Consider the following 17086-nt stretch of genomic DNA (forward strand, 5'->3'; position numbering starts at 1 on the left):
ACTTTCAAGTTAGGGAGTTAGGGTCTGGGTCACGTTAGGGATAAAAATAGGGTTAGAGACCCAAGCACATCCTTCAATAGATGGACACTTTTGTGCACAATACATGTATGTCCTCCCATATCTATTGTTTGACCCAATATAGTGTTATTGACCTGCCTTCATTTATGTCATTATTGTCTGCTTTTTCATTTGTACTTGGCAGCCAGTTTAGCATAGTGTTACAATTTGTCCACAAAATGAGCAGTAGTTCTAACAGAGGAGAAAGTAGCCGAGGAAGGGGACGTGGTGGTGGGGGTGGTTGTTGGAGAGGTCAGGGAAGAGGTCGTGGTCAGTATTTCAGTGGTTATAGAAATAATGGCAGAGGGAGAGGTACAAACAGAGCAGAGATGGGTAAGTATTGGATTGAATACACTGTAGAACTAGTACAGATATACATCTAGTAAATAATACTGTTACCGGTATATTATATTTTATTTTAATTATAATATAATAATTCTTGTTTTTATGTTTTGTCTGATTTGTACTTGTGTGTGTATGGTCAGTTTGTGTAAAAGTAGTAGAAAGACAAGATAAGAAAAGTTATAGTCACGGGTGTTATCATAATCATGATAATTGCTTACATGTTTAAAACCTAGGAGTAATTCTGTTATGCATTTGTACACTGTCTTTTTTAAAGAGCACTGAAGTTGTCCTTTAAAGTGATGAATACATTGTACATTGCATTTCACTTCATAATATACATGTCATCTGATATCCTTTCATTCCAACTTGAGGCTTCACGTTGCAAATCATTCAAATAAATCAAACCTTTGTTATTAACCTTTGGTATTAGTTTGCTATAAGGACAGTGACTAAACATGATTTTGAGAAATTGGGGTACACTTTTATCCACTTTAACACATTGTGTTAGAAAAATGACAGTAAGAAGGATAGATTTTACTCAGAGTGATAATAGCTCTGAGGTTTAACAAATAATACATTGTGTATTCAAATATGTGATTATTCTAAATACAAACTTTTGTGTCACTGTTTTTAGGTGGAGCAGTTGCCAGACCTAGACAAGTACAAGCAAGTATTGATAACTTCAACGCATCACCATATAAGGGGTGGCACATGTACATGAAAGATGAAGGTAAGGTTGGATAAAAACACGACTCATAAACGAGTCATATTGAAGTAACAGAATGTTTTGTCAATTTGTATACAATAGTACTTTTAATACCATTTGCATGTCATGCCAAAAAATTGTCATGGAAAGTAGGACCTTATTTGTTAAAATTTTCTAACCTGTTGAGGAAATATTTTGATGACATCGTTGCCCTTTAATAGTAAGATTACCTTGTTGAAAGAAATCAACCAATCGATGCTTCTAAAGATATCAACCAGTAGATGCTTCTAAAGATTTCAACCTCAAGATATTCATATTTAGATTGACTTCCGTAACTTGTATAAATTTTGTTTTCAAAAACAGTAACTGTAGAAGTAAAAAAAACTTAATGACAGTGTGAAAATAACAATTCTCTATTAAATGTGACTCAAAATACATTTGCTGTACATAAGTTGAAGGTTAGCATATACATACTTCTGTCTACACACAATGGTAATGACAATGTGTGGCTGTTTCCTTGCATTTAGGTTATTCTGATGGGTCTCCAACTGTTGCCAAAGTACAGACATTTGAGAAATACTTTGTAGGTCAGCTACAGTCCTTAAACAAGGTATAACAACATGTACAACATATTTTTAAACTTTGTTGCAGTGTGGTGTGTCTTGAAATGATAGCCTTCTTTCCAGTTATTCAGATATGATACATGTAAAAATAACATCACCAAAAATATGAAGAATGCCAAATGCTTGGTTACCAAATCTCACTGTGCATACCCAACCACTTCTGTGATGCTAGGTGGTAGTATGTATTACAGCTAAAACAGGCAACATTTGCCAGAAAAGTATATTTAACATATACGTTTACTATCAAAGTTGATAATTCTGCAAGTTTAGTTGTTGTATTACTTGCTGGATAGGAACACTTTTACTGCTGAACACAGCATGGTTGACTGATTCAGTGATTGTGTGAAGTCTAAAAAGCTCAATTACTGTAAAAAAAATAAAAATTAAAAAACAAGAAAACTTTCTCCTCAATTACAATCCTGTTGTGTTTAGCAATATCATATATACCAAGTAAAACAACAAGCTCAATTTACCAAATGATTGGCTTTGATCATATAATGCATATGTTGTATACAGTCTTCTGGCAAACACTTCCTGTGTTAGCAGAGTGCATTTTGTGTATTTTGCACGCTGTAAAATGGGATACCAGTTACAGACCATGCAGCCATAAAATTTAGATGGGAAATGAAGGGCTGAGAATGGCTAGCACTTTATGTGATAAATTGATATTTACAAGAAGAACAATACTTTTTTGTTGGATATTGTGTTGATGTAAACTTCAGTGGGAATTTGTTGCAAATATCTTTAACTTTCACCTGTATTTTCCATGTTTATCACAAAACAAAATCTTCACAAAGTTTGATTGAACAGATTGATACATAAAATTACCAGGTATTGAACACATATACATGTACTTATGTTGATCTGTGTCTGTATAATTTCAATATTACCAGGATGTCATGTTGATCTTTAATAGTCTGTATAATTTCAATATTACCAGGATGTGGTGTTGATCTGTGTCTGTATAATTTCAATATTACCAGGATGTGATGTTGATCTTTAATAGTCTGTATAATTTCAATATTACCAGGATGTGGTGTTGATCTGTGTCTGTATGATTTCAATATTACCAGGATGTGATGTTGATCTTAGTATGTCTGTATAATTTCAATATTACCAGGATGTGATGTTGATCTTAGTCTGTATAATTTCAATATTATCAGGATATGATGTTGATCTATGTATGTATGATTTCAATATTACCAGGATGAAATCGAGAGAAGAGGTAGTATCCTACTGGACTACAAGGATTTGATTCAAGATGACGGAATACAAGAAGTCATTCCATCTTTAGCATCTGAGATCAGAGAAATGCCATCAAAGATATTGCAATGTCTTGGACTAGCTATGCACCAGGTAACTCATTATACTATAGGTACTGGGGAGTAGATTACTTTTGCATTCAGATCGTGGAAAGAGATCTTGCCTATTTGTAGACAATAACATACATTGAGTTTATGAAAAGTATAAAAAGGGAAATAAAACACTAAAATTAGTGTTCATCGTCATTCTACAAGACTTCATGATCTTACTGCTAAATGCAGGAAATATAGGGAATTAATATCATTGTCACTTTTATTGCTGAATCCTTGATACAGTCATGTGGTAATGAAATGAAAAGTATCTGCAGACACTGTGATATGATGTAAAGAGATTTACATGTTGTATTACATAAGTGAGTTTGTCTATACAACTTTGGGACAGATCAGACTCTCCATTTACAGTATTAACAAATAATATGTATATACATACATTATCAGAATCTTCAAGTGTCTAGTAAAGAATTGTGTTATTAATGTATGATATGTGTAATGATGACACCATGATTTCATCTCTAGGTGTTAACTCATGATTTAGAACAACAAGCACTTCTATTACAACAACAAACACAAAGTCAGGATGGACACAGTGTACATGTTCCAGCTTTGCTAGTCAGTGTACCATACATACATGCTAGGTAAGCACACAGTGTAGATGTTCCAGCTTTGCTAGTCAGTGTACCATACATACATGCTAGGTAAGCACACAGTGTAGATGTTCCAGCTTTGCTAGTCAGTGTACCATACATACATGCTAGGTAAGCACACATTGTAAATGTTCCAGCTTTGCTAGTCAGTGTACCATACATACATGCTAGGTAAGCACACATTGTAAATGTTCCAGCTTTGCTAGTCAGTGTACCATACATACATGCTAGGTAAGCACACAGTGTAGATGTTCCAGCTTTGCTAGTCAGTGTACCATACATACATGCTAGGTAAGCACACATTTCCTTCAGGTCTCATTGGAAGTATTATCCATTGTGCATCACATTTTTATTATCAGATTATAGCCACTGTATTAACTTAACCCAAACTGTTGCTCTCAGTTGTATTTTGTTTCTGGTCCAATACATTACTAGTGTGCATACAATATCATCACAGTCGGTTTCATCAGACATTGCTAACACTGTGTCACAAATAGTATGTAGCTATGTGGTATATAAGTACAACACTGTGTTATAATAGTATGTAGCTATGTGGTAGATAAGTACAACACTATGTGTCACAAATAGTATGTAGCTATGTGGTAGATAAGTACAACACTATGTGTTACAATAGTATGTAGCTATGTGGTATGTAAGTACAACACTGTTATAATAGTATGTAGCTATGTGGTATATAAGTACAAAACTGTTATAATAGTATGTAGCTATGTGGTAGATAAGTACAACACTGTGTTATAATAGTATGTAGCTATGTGGTATGTAAGTACAACACTTATAATAGTATGTAGCTATGTGGTATATATAAGTACAACGCTATGTGTTACAATAGTATGTAGCTATGTGGTATGTAAGTACAACACTATGTGTCACAAATAGTATGTAGCTATGTTGTATATAAGTACAACACTATGTGTTATAATAGTATGTAGCTATGTGGTATATATAAGTACAACACTATGTGTTATAATAGTATGTAGCTATGTGGTATATAAGTACAACACTGTTATAATAGTATGTAGCTATGTGGTATATAAGTACAACACTGTTATAATAGTATGTAGCTATGTGGTAGCTAAGTACAACATATATTTATACCAACCTTCAATAACTTCAATTATATCAATTTGTAACATTACTTGTATTCTCCTTTCATATGGAATAAGTTGGCATGTTCAAAGTGTTGCCCTTATCTACCCATACCATATTATCAAAGATAAAAATATGTGTATGAGAGATTCAGAGATGTCAAGGTATGTGTAGAATGTATCAAAACAGTTGCACTTACCTATTTCAGACACCAGTACATGTATATATCTAAGATGTGTGGTGAAATTGACTTTATGTTGTGAATCCAAATGATGATTGTTAACAACTCAATCACTTCTCTGAGTTCAAAAACTAGACTTGGGTAAACAACACACTATAAACGATATTATCGGAATGTCTTATATTAGATGAATATACATCTGGTCCATATATTTTACTGCATCATGTTACAAACAATACATCATTTTATTTCCTTAGATTGCTGAACTATGAACCTGTTACACCTCTTAAAAATCTCAAAGCCAATTATTATGGTAAGTCAGGAGAAATGATTTCTTGTCATTTTTTAACACAACTGAACTGAGAAGGTTCAGTAGTGCTAAAGGCATGGTGCTGTGTCTGTCTGTCTGTATGGATGACGTAAACTGAAAAACTACCACACCGATTGCTTTGGTATTTGATGTGGACATTACTAGTCTAGTTGGAAAATTGTTCAAAGCAAAATGATCGCATCATAGGTGTGTGATTTGGTAAAAAACACACCAAAAAAACTGCTGGGTAGATTGGTGAGAAATTTAATGGAACGTTCTTAGGAGTGTGGAGATTAAGATTTGTTCATGACATGATGATTCCATCAATGATATGCAAATTAGGGCTAAAAATGTGCCATTTTGGTCAAAAATCTTTAAGTCCAAAACTACCTTAGGCGTAATGAAAATTTGTATGGTTCTGATTTTTCTCAATTTTAGAATAGGTGGGGAGGTAGATTTTTTATTTTATTTTATTTTTTTTTTTTCATGTTTGAGTGTCTAGGTCAGGTTTTCCATTGTTTTCCAAATGAATGTACAGCCATTACAGATTGAAAGAACATTTTTATATTGTCTTTCTGTAAGTTGACGTCAGTTTCCGCATCCACTATTTCTCGTGAGACTTCACAATTTTTGCAATTTTATTATTTTTTTCTCTAATTCGTAAAAAAAATGTGTAGGGCCGGCAGTGAAAAACTAGGTGGGGTCGGGTAACCTGAACCAAGACTTAGCAGAATCAGCTGAAATTTAATTGGGATGCATTTGGGGATGTATAGATGAAGACATTTTAAGCATATAATGATCTCTGACATTAGCGATATGCAAATTGGGTTTAAAAATGGGAATTTTGGTCAAAAACTTCTCAAAAAGTACTTGGTCAATAAGACTGAAATTTGGTAAAATATTTCTAGAAGTGTTTTTCTGCAGGTTTTGTTCAAAACATTTTGACACCATTGCCCTAGCAACCATGACCGTGCCCTTAGCAACAACCAAATGCCAGTATCTTTTTCTAAAATAACATCCAGGGTTCGCACAGTCCTGGAAAACCCTTGAATTTCAAGCCCCTGGAAAAATGCACCCTACCCTGGAAAACCCTGGAAAATGATCGTGATCGATTAATATTGACGATCGACATGTCTGTGCTTAAGCCACCCATTCATATGACTCACTACACTGAGTCTCGTAAATGTGAAATGGCGAAATTATATTCAAGTCTTTTGCCATGGTGGTGAATCAAAATTCACGCTGATTAAACCCAGACAGTTAAACGATCGTTCCACGAGACACTTTGCCCAACAGACCGTGGTGTCCGTACATAAAAATTGAGACGTAAGGGATGAACGTATTCAGTTATTTGTTGCGCAAAATTTTGTTAGATTATTGACGCTTTTGTTCAAAATTTTGAAGAAAAATTTTTTTTTAGGTGACTTCTAAATCTAGTCACATCAAACCGTACAATAACGAGGACAAACTTAAGTTTTTAATTTGTTTTTCTGGATATGTCTGAATTAGACTGACGAATGCTGCGACTCAAATCTTACACGATCAATGTACCAGCTTGACGAAACAACTACTTAGAGGGTAGGATAGAGGTTTATCCATTAATCTTAGTGTGCAAACATAGTTTTGAAACCAATGTCTAGCATAGTGTTGATTGTCTTTAAAATGTTTTGAGACATATTATTGGAACCCTTGTTAATTTCTTGTCGTCCACATCAAACAATTAGATGTCATTCAAAAAATACACTTTGGTGGTCAACACCCCTGGTAAATGGCCAAAATCAATATGAATAGCCCTGGGAAAACTAACGAAAAACCCCTGGAAAGTCCTGGAATTTTGTTTTGCTTTAAAGTGTACATGCAAAGGTTGATAATTTGTTTTGTAATTATGTTTATTTTGCCATAAAAATAAATGAAATTGCATTCATACCACTAAATATTGTGTGCATTGGCACGAAAGTCGCAAAAATACTTGCCCCCTTAATCCCCTGTGCTTCGACTAACTTCGGAACCTCAACCAGCTCACGAAAGGTGCGTAGTCCGATTGTATGTTTTGATTTCCATGTTGCTGGGAGTCAATCGTTTTCATTGTGGTACATCTCATGTACATCGTCGCAATCATATCAAAGTAAAAAGACGCAACGCTCATCATAATGTTGCTATTTTTGTTTCCATTGTTTTGTCTACCTGAACAATTACTGTGTCATGCTAATCACATGTCAAAAGTGGATGGACACAGCAAAGTACAGTCAGCACTAAGCTTCACGCTCCCAGGTCAAACAGCTTCCACAACGTAAGACATGTCTAGCCATCAAAAACTCAAACAAAAATGGTCGGAGACAATGCGTAATACACCACAGTACGGCCGGCTTCAGTGAACACGGGCCGTGCTTTGAAAGAAGATGAAACCACTTCATGTCACTGTGTGGAAGGTAATGAATGCAGTAAAAAATGAAATAAAAGTGTGTGTACAAATAGCTTTCGAGAGGGATGGTTATCCAACAAAACGTTTTGCTCTAACGAATTTGTGGGTCTACTTTCGCGAAGATTTTGAATGGTCATAGAATGTACTGTTACTAATACAACACATGCTACATCTGAACAACTTGAGAGAATATTATGGGGAACTCTTGAAGCCATTCTCATCCGATCTCTGTATGTTCGATGGGTACGGAAATATTAGATAATTTTCGTTTCGATTAGATTGTCTGCAGGAGCTGTTTTCCACCCATTGAATAGTTATGTCAACAAAGGACGCTGATAACAGCCTTCACTTTATGTAAACAATACGGCTTCACTCGGACGTAAACAATAGCTTGATGGTCCATGTTGCGGTACAAGACAGCAAGGCATAGTCAGAAAACAAGCACTAAACTTGCACGGTGGATATTTAAACACCGGTATACTATTACATATAATGTAATGTGTACTAGCCATGACTACATTTGTCTGTGAAATTTACATCGGAAAAAAACCTTATAAAGCAGTGTCATTCAGTCTCTATGGTTGACCACACCTTCCTCACTCATTCACTACCAGAGGGACTATCGTTATTGCTAGCGGTCGGTTCGAATGAATTTGGCTAAATCACACCATCAGATGTTAATGCTGGAGTGTATTGCTCTACGCTTGAGGAATCTGATCAATATTCAACTTTGGGTTCTGGCGAAAAGGGGTTGTGAAGTTGACTTTCTGGTTCGACCATAATGGCTTTGCATGTAAAGATACACTGACGAACGCGTTTGTGTTCCTGCAGTGACGTCATAAAGTTCCAAACGCTGTCCTATCCATATGCAAATGACAGATACTTACATGTACCTGAAGATGCTCTGTGGCTGAGCCGAGAGTGCCTCATTTTTCGCGCAATTTCTCGTGTTAGAATTATATTGTACTATTATAAACCCTATTTTCTTTATTTTTATGGCAAAATAAACATAATTACGAAAAAAATTATGAACCTTTGCATGTACACTTTAAGTGTACGAACCCTGAACATCATCAGGTAGGCAAGAGAGTAAACATTCTTATTAAAAATGTATGCAAATATCCCTAGCAACCATGATGACGCCCATAGCAACAGCCAACCAATTGTGTAGTTCACAAAGATAACGGATTCTTAGACAAGTGAACAAACATTCAAAAAATGTATGCAAATATGTCTAGTCATGGTCTAGCAACATGACCACGCCCATAGCAACAGCCAAATGATCACATATATTCATGTATTACAACGAAAAACAGCAGGGCTGGATAGGCAACTGGATAATCATTCAGCAAATGAACACCTATACCTGGTCATGTGGATGAACATTTCTAAAACTGTGCAGTTGTGCTACAATGCTATTGATGCTATTTTCATTCTTGAGTGCACAAGCTGAGTTTGTTCTTGTACATTGTACTTGAGTAAAACTGTGATTAATATAATATCAATGTACATGCACACCTTCAGTGACAGTAAATATTGTCTCCTCAAATTGATGACATAATATGGGTTTCCATGCTATTTGAGAACATGTTACTTTTTTTGTACAAAATTGTGTCATTGCATCATTTATATATTACATTGTATGCCAGAAATAGTGACTGCTTTCACATTTCACTGTGAGGTCACATCAAATTATCCATAAATATTTTCAACAAATGATAGTTCCCCAGAAAATATCTTTGGATATAATGTAGATTTGTCTTATACCACCTCTTGGGTGGTACTGCATGTAGCTGAGCAGCATGTCACATCAATTTAATGAGAACTAAACTATATGATGTGTTGCTATGTTACAGGAAAGTTTGTGACAATTAAAGGCACTGTAGTTAGAGTGAGTAACATCAAACCAATGTGTACCAAGATGGCTTTTCAGTGCAATAGCTGTGGTCAAGTACAGGTGAGGCAGCACTCATAAGAAGTTTTCTTTTCAGTAAATACTACTGATGTATAAAGAATATAAAGAAGACTTTATTCAGTAAAGATGTATATCGTAGGTCTTGTTCAGTATAGGTGTATCAATAAGAAATAAGAACAGCAGTGTGATTTGACAGTACGATTTAATCCACTGAATAGTAAGTACATAGTTATGTGTATGAATTCATTAGACATCCATTAGTTTTTAGAAAGTAGTATTCTCAAATCACTTGTATGTGATCTCAGAAGCTCCAACAGCAAGAAATGTTTTAGTAAAGTGCCAGTAACTTAAATTTAAAAAAATAATCCCCAAAGTCACTAAGATACAGACTGGGCCCTTTTACATGTACATAATGTACTGTGTGATGATATTCTCCTGCTCTTTTACACACTATGGTGATCTTGTGCAGTTTTAAGAACCCTGGTAACTGTAAACAGACAGCATAAGAGGCAAAACTTTTGTTTGATTCAAGTGTTTTCTGTATATACATGTATAACGATATTTCACTTTGGATAATCACATGTATAATCACAGTGCCTTATATGTCAGAGATTTCTTATTAGCATACTATTTGTATTGCTATTGTTTGCAGACCGTTGCTTTGCCAGAAGGGAAGTACGTCATTCCAACAAAAGTAAGCAAATGGATTCTTAGAAGTTAGAAATGTTTGGTAAATTTATTCTGAAAACAAAATATGTATTTAGAAACTTTTTAGTGTTGTCTACAAATGCTGTGTGATTATGAAGAAGACAGTTCTCAAACCAAAATTTTACATTACAGTCCAAATGAATTTGATAAATGGCTAGTATATATTGCACTGTTACACATGAATCTTCACATTGTAAACCTCAGATTCCATACACAGATAGCACAAAGTCTGTAAAAGAGTATAGATATACAATATGCCTACAACTGTGACCCCCGCTCTCCTCCTATGAAGATGATTTAGTGCAGAATCCAAAGGATAAGATTTATACTTGTCAGTAAATCATCATTGTTGTCATTCTTGTATGTGTACTAAACATGATGTTTGTAATGTGTGATTGAAGCAAAAGTCTAGTCAGACTTATTTCTGCCTTTAGTACACTTGTATTGATTACTGCTATCAACTTAAAGTAAAAGTCTAGTCAGACTTATTTCTGCCTTTAGTACACTGATTACTGCTATCAACTTAAAGTAAAAGTCCAGTCAGACTTATTTCTGCCTTTAGTACACTTGTTGTATTGATTACTGCTATCAACTTAAAGTAAAAGTCCAGTCAGACTTATTTCTGGATTTAGTACACTTGTATTGATTACTGCTATCAACTTAAAGTAAAAGTCCAGTCAGACTTATTTCTGGCTTTAGTACACTTGTATTGATTACTGCTATCAACTTAAAGTAAAAGTCCAGTCAGACTTATTTCTACCTTTAGTACACTTGTATTGATTACTGCTATCAACTTAAAGTTCAGTCAGACTTATTTCTGCCTTTAGTACACTTGTACTGATTACTGCTATCAACCTATATATGATTTTAGGTGATAAAATGGCATCTTAGTAACGTACTCTACTTGTCTAAAATCTTGATAAAAACTTCTACTGCACTTGACATGTGTTTAACTATTTTGGAGATATTTTGCAAAGTTTGTGTGGCAACCTGTTGTGATGAAATCAGTGTACATTAACACAGTGACAGATCTTTCAGACTAGTCTGTCTTCATTTTCTGCAATAAACAAGAACAAAAAGGAATACTGCACAAAGTGTACCATAAACTCACGATTTGATGCACAGATTTTCTGTATTTTAATTGTACATTTTGTTTGTAAGTGTGCCAGTGGTAGTGAGTGTAGAGGAAGGTCATTTATTCCATTGAGGAGCTGTCCACAAACTGAAACCATTGACTGGCAGACTGTGAAAGTACAGGAAATCATGACTGATGATCAAAGAGAAGCTGGAAGAATACCAAGAACTGTAGAATGTGAACTCACACAGGATTTAGGTCAGTGAAAAAACTTTTTGGAAGGTATAAACTGTTGTTTTCTCATTTTTCTTTTGAGTATTATATTAGAGTACATGTATACGTAACCTATGTTTGTATTTTGTAATGTATGACAATAGTAAGAATGATAGCTACAGACATAACAGATTTGGATGGAATTAACTTTTTATAAAGACCTATGATATACATACCAATCAATCAATCAATAAAAAACAATTTGCATAGTGCCAAAATCCGATAACACATAATGTCCTATAGTGCTAAACAGGAACAATAGTAGATCAATGTAAAGATTTGGAGAAAGATCTTGCAAACAGATGTGTCTTGATGTCCTTGAATTTATCGACAGTGGGTGATGAACGAAGTTCAAGTGGAATGCTGTTTCATAAGAGAGGTGCTGCTTGCGAGAATGCACGCTCACTATTATAGCCATATGACTTCATATTACAACAGGGTACATGAAGTAGACTTTTGAATGAGCAAAGTGAACTAGTAAAATTTGCAGCGACGTAACCAGAAGTAGTGTTATTGAGTGTTTGTAAGTGATCAGTAGTATTTTGTATTATCCTGTACAGTACTGGACAGATAGTCAGGGAAGAGCAGAAAGAACCGATGTGAATGTAATCTGTTTTTACCTCCCGTAAGGGTACGGGAGGTATTAAAAGGGGAATGTCTGTCTGTCTGTCTGTGTCATCATTTTCTAAAAATCGGCTGGCTCAATTGTAATGAAATTTGGGATATATAATCTTTAGGGTAATAGCTAGACCTGATTAGGTTTTGAGCCAGATCTGTTAATGTTTAATTAGAGACATTTGCATATTAATTAAATCAACTAATTACGCAATATCTTAAGACTGCATACTTCAATTTCAATATAATTTAGCATATTTGTTAAACATAACAACATACATTTGTCCTATAAAATTTGGTGATGTACCTTGTAGCGTTAACGAATAATTTGCATAATTAATTATTTTTGGTAATTAGGCTATATCTTAAGAATACATACTTCAAATTCAACATAATTTAGTACATACGTTAACCATAAGAAAACACATATGTCTTATCAAGTTTGTTGATGCACCGTACAGTGTTAATGAATAATTTGCATAATTAATGATTTTCGGTAATTAAACTATATCTTAAGAATACATACTTCAATTCCAATATAATTCAGTACACACATTAACCATAACAATCACATATGTCCTGTAAAGCTTGTTGGTGTACCTTTCAGTGTTAATAAATAATTTGCATAATTAATGATTCTTGGTAATTAGGCTATATCTTACGACTGCATACTTCAATTTCAATACAATTCAGTACATACATTAACCATAACAAATTGTGTATTTCCTATAAAGTTAGTTGATATACCTTACAGTGTTAATGAATAATTTGCATTATAATTAGGCTATATCTTAAGACTGCATACTTCAATTTCAATACAATTTAGTACATGAAGTTTGTTGCTACAACTTTTACTTTTAATGAGTATTTTGAATAATGAACGATATTCAGTAATTAAGCAGTATCATGCACTCTTCAAATTCCATATAATTTGGCAAATACATTAACCTAAGAAAGCATGCTTGTCCAAAAAAAGCCTGTTACCATAGTTTTTTAATTTTTAATGAGTTATTTGCATAATTAGTGATTCCCTTACGGGAGGCACTCAGTTTAAATCTGGTATTGTATATGACAGGTAGTCAGTGAAGAGCAGAAAGAACCGATGTGAATGTAATCTGTTTTATTGTATATGACACAAGATAGCAACAAGGTCTTTTCTTGTTGTTTGAACCACGTTCATGTAAACATTGGATCAGTGGTAAAAATCAAAGTGCACAACTAGAATTTGATGATGATAAATAAATACAATGTATACAACTTGTCTACTGCATTGCACACTAAAATACATATAATTAATTTTAGTAAGGAGGAAAAATAAAGTTGACTCTTATCTAATTCAATCCAACCCATATAGATATTTATTGGATTCTTTAGAACGACATAAAAAAGACTTTAGTGGTCCATGCTGATTTAGCAGTTTTGAAAAAGCATTTATCGTAATAAAGTACCGCCCAAGATTGATATCACATTTAAAACTGTTCAAATGATCATCAATACAGAAACTAGTAACTTAAACTGCAGCATCTGTTGTGGGCAAGCACAAGAAAAGTCCTGTTGATATCCTGATCGAAAACAACCCTACACGTTATCAAATAAAAAGCCAAGTACTACTGACGAACCATGTGTTACCTCACATCCAGCAAACGACGACGTCGACACTGCAGTGAACACTATGGCCACAACTCTACCATTGGAAAAAACTTGGCAACACCAATATACCAGCCTGGTGTTTTTCAGCCTCTTATGTATCCATACTATCCATACCAGTACCTGTGGTATACAAATATTGCCCAGTGGTACCAGACACCTGCTACTCATTCCCAAACCCAAGCTCTAAGTGGCAATACAGACCTTCCCCAGTTACCTACAAGTCCTCCCCGGAAACAGCCTCCACCACTGCCATTACCTGCTTCTCCAGAACGGTACAATGAAGGACACAAACACTGATTGCTAATCAGACAATAAACACTTTCATGTTCCGTTCAATGCCTCATTTGTCAATACTCGAAGAGACTGCACTGAGGTTCAGGCGCCATTTTTTCGTGTTTACTATGTTTTGCAAACATATTTGACATTCGACTACCACGTCTAAAGTTTTAGATGGTGTTGTTAATAACATTTTAATCCTATTGTAACAAATCTGAGTGTGTGATTCCTATAATAAGGGGAGTCTAAATTATGTTTGGGTTAAAAACTATTCACAGCCATGTCCACCCAACAATAAACCACATTGAAAATTGTTTACAGTAAATAAAATTCAAGTCTAGTTTAATCAATAGAATGACATGGTGTTCTGATTTCTAAAAGCCGAATTCAATGTTTATGATGAATTCATGTACAGTTGCTTTGTAGACAAGTTGTATACGTTGTTTTTATTTATCATCATCAAATTCTAGTTGTGCACTTTGATTTTTACCACTGATCCAATGTTTACGTGAACGCGGTTCAACCAACAAGAAAATACGTTGTTGCTATCTTGGGTGATTGTGTTACTAAATCGAAATCCGTTGTAGCTGCTGTATTTTAGGCATGTTGAAAAGGGACAATGTCTTTAGCTGGCAAATAGAGTGACTCCCCCTGATATCATATCTGACATAAAGTGTGACTCCCCCTGCTACCATACCATTATCCGAGAGCTGAGATTCTTCATTAGGATGTAAAAAGCATACATTGTACCATTTTATCGTCTGTCAGTTTAAAAATTTACATGTGGCATTTTTTGTGTTGTCATGACAGTGGATAGCTGTGTTCCAGGTGACATGGTAACAATCAGTGGTGTTGTCAAGGTTACAAGTAGTGAAGACAGTAAGTGAAATTTTATTGTATGTCGACTTGTCTGACAGTACACTTTTGTTGTTATCCTTCCAGCTTCAAGCTCCAACACACAACCCTTCACTATTGTGATTGTAACCCACAGAGAAATTAGAGAAATTGTTTATTTTTTTGCATCATTTAGGGTAAGAATGACATGACACTATGATTTCATTGCACAGTTTATGGACTTGCAGGCCATCACCAACCTGAATCATGGCATTTCATACCAATGGACTTGCAAGCCATCATCACCCTGAATCATGGCATTCCATACCAATTATGGACTTGCAGGCCATCACCACCCTGAATCATGGCATTTCATAGTTTACCAATTATGGACTTGCAAGCCATCACCACCGTGAATCATGGCATTCCATACCAATTATGGACTTGCAAGCCATCACCACCCTGAATCATGGCATTTCATACCAATTATGGACTTGCAGGCCATCACCACCCTGAATCATGGCATTTCATAGTTTACCAATTATGGACTTGCAAGCCATCACCACCCTGAATCATGGCATTTCATAGTTTACCAATTATGGACTTGCAGGCCATCACCACCCTGAATCATGGCATTTCATACCAATTATGGACTTGCAGGCCATCACCACCCTGAATCATGGCATTTCATACCAATTATGGACTTGCAGGCCATCACCACCCTGAATTGTGGCATTTCATAGTTTACCAATTATGGACTTGCAAGCCATCACCACCCTGAATCATGGCATTTCATACCAATTATGGACTTGCAGGCCATCACCACCCTGAATCGTGGCATTTCATAGTTTACCAATTATGGACTTGCAGGCCATCACCACCCTGAATCGTGGCATTTCATACCAATTATGGACTTGCAAGCCATCACCACCCCGAATCGTGGCATTTCATACCAATTATGGACTTGCAGGCCATCACCACCCTGAATCGTGGCATTTCATACCAATTATGGATTTGCAGGCCATCACCACCCTGAATCGTGGCATTTCATACCAATTATGGACTTGCAGGCCATCACCACCCTGAATCGTGGCATTTCATACCAATTATGGACTTGCAAGCCATCACCACCCTGAATCGTGGCATTTCATAGTTTACCAATTATGGACTTGCAAGCCATCACCACCCTGAATCATGGCATTTCATACCAATTATGGACTTGCAGGCCATCACCACCCTGAATCGTGGCATTTCATACCAATTATGGACTTACAAGCCATCACCACCCCGAATCGTGGCATTTCATACCAATTATGGACTTGCAGGCCATCACCACCCTGAATCGTGGCATTTCATACCAATTATGGATTTGCAGGCCATCACCACCCTGAATCGTGGCATTTCATACCAATTATGGACTTGCAAGCCATCACCACCCCGAATCGTGGCATTTCATACCAATTATGGACTTGCAGGCCATCACCACCCTGAATCGTGGCATTTCATACCAATTATGGATTTGCAGGCCATCACCACCCTGAATCGTGGCATTTCATACCAATTATGGACTTGCAGGCCATCACCACCCTGAATCGTGGCATTTCATACCAATTATGGACTTGCAAGCCATCACCACCCTGAATCGTGGCATTTCATACCAATTATGGACTTGCAAGCCATCACCACCCTGAATCGTGGCATTTCATACCAATTATGGACTTGCAAGCCATCACCACCCTGAATCATGGCATTTCATATCAATTATGGACTTGCAAGCCATCACCACCCTGAATCGTGGCATTTCATACCAATTATGGACTTGCAAGCCATCACCACCCTGAATCGTGGCATTTCATACCAATTATGGACTTGCAAGCCATCACCACCCTGAATCGTGGCATTTCATACCAATTATGGACTTGCAGGCCATCACCACCCTGAATCATGGCATTTCATATCAATTATGGACTTGCAAGCCATCACCACCCTGAATCGTGGCATTCCATACCAATTATGGACTTGC

The 17086-nt window shown here is 35.8% G+C and overlaps 1 protein-coding gene across 1 annotated transcript in view; it reads left to right on the forward strand.

Annotated features, from left to right (window-relative positions):
* Positions 1–266: 266 nt before the first annotated feature.
* Positions 267–17086, forward strand: part of LOC144453529 (DNA helicase MCM8-like) — a gene marked incomplete at its 5' end in the record, with an annotated part of 35542 nt that continues 18722 nt past the window's right edge. The window contains 10 exons of the mRNA XM_078144843.1: positions 267–390; positions 1037–1132; positions 1636–1718; positions 2938–3087; positions 3570–3688; positions 5243–5298; positions 9574–9674; positions 10285–10326; positions 11502–11673; positions 15040–15108. Of these exons, the coding sequence (XP_078000969.1) occupies positions 267–390; positions 1037–1132; positions 1636–1718; positions 2938–3087; positions 3570–3688; positions 5243–5298; positions 9574–9674; positions 10285–10326; positions 11502–11673; positions 15040–15108 (1012 nt within the window). The remainder of the gene's footprint in view (positions 391–1036; positions 1133–1635; positions 1719–2937; positions 3088–3569; positions 3689–5242; positions 5299–9573; positions 9675–10284; positions 10327–11501; positions 11674–15039; positions 15109–17086) is intronic.

The sequence above is a fragment of the Glandiceps talaboti genome, chromosome 2, assembly GCF_964340395.1.
Source record: "Glandiceps talaboti chromosome 2, keGlaTala1.1, whole genome shotgun sequence".
NCBI classification, from domain to species: domain Eukaryota; kingdom Metazoa; phylum Hemichordata; class Enteropneusta; family Spengelidae; genus Glandiceps; species Glandiceps talaboti.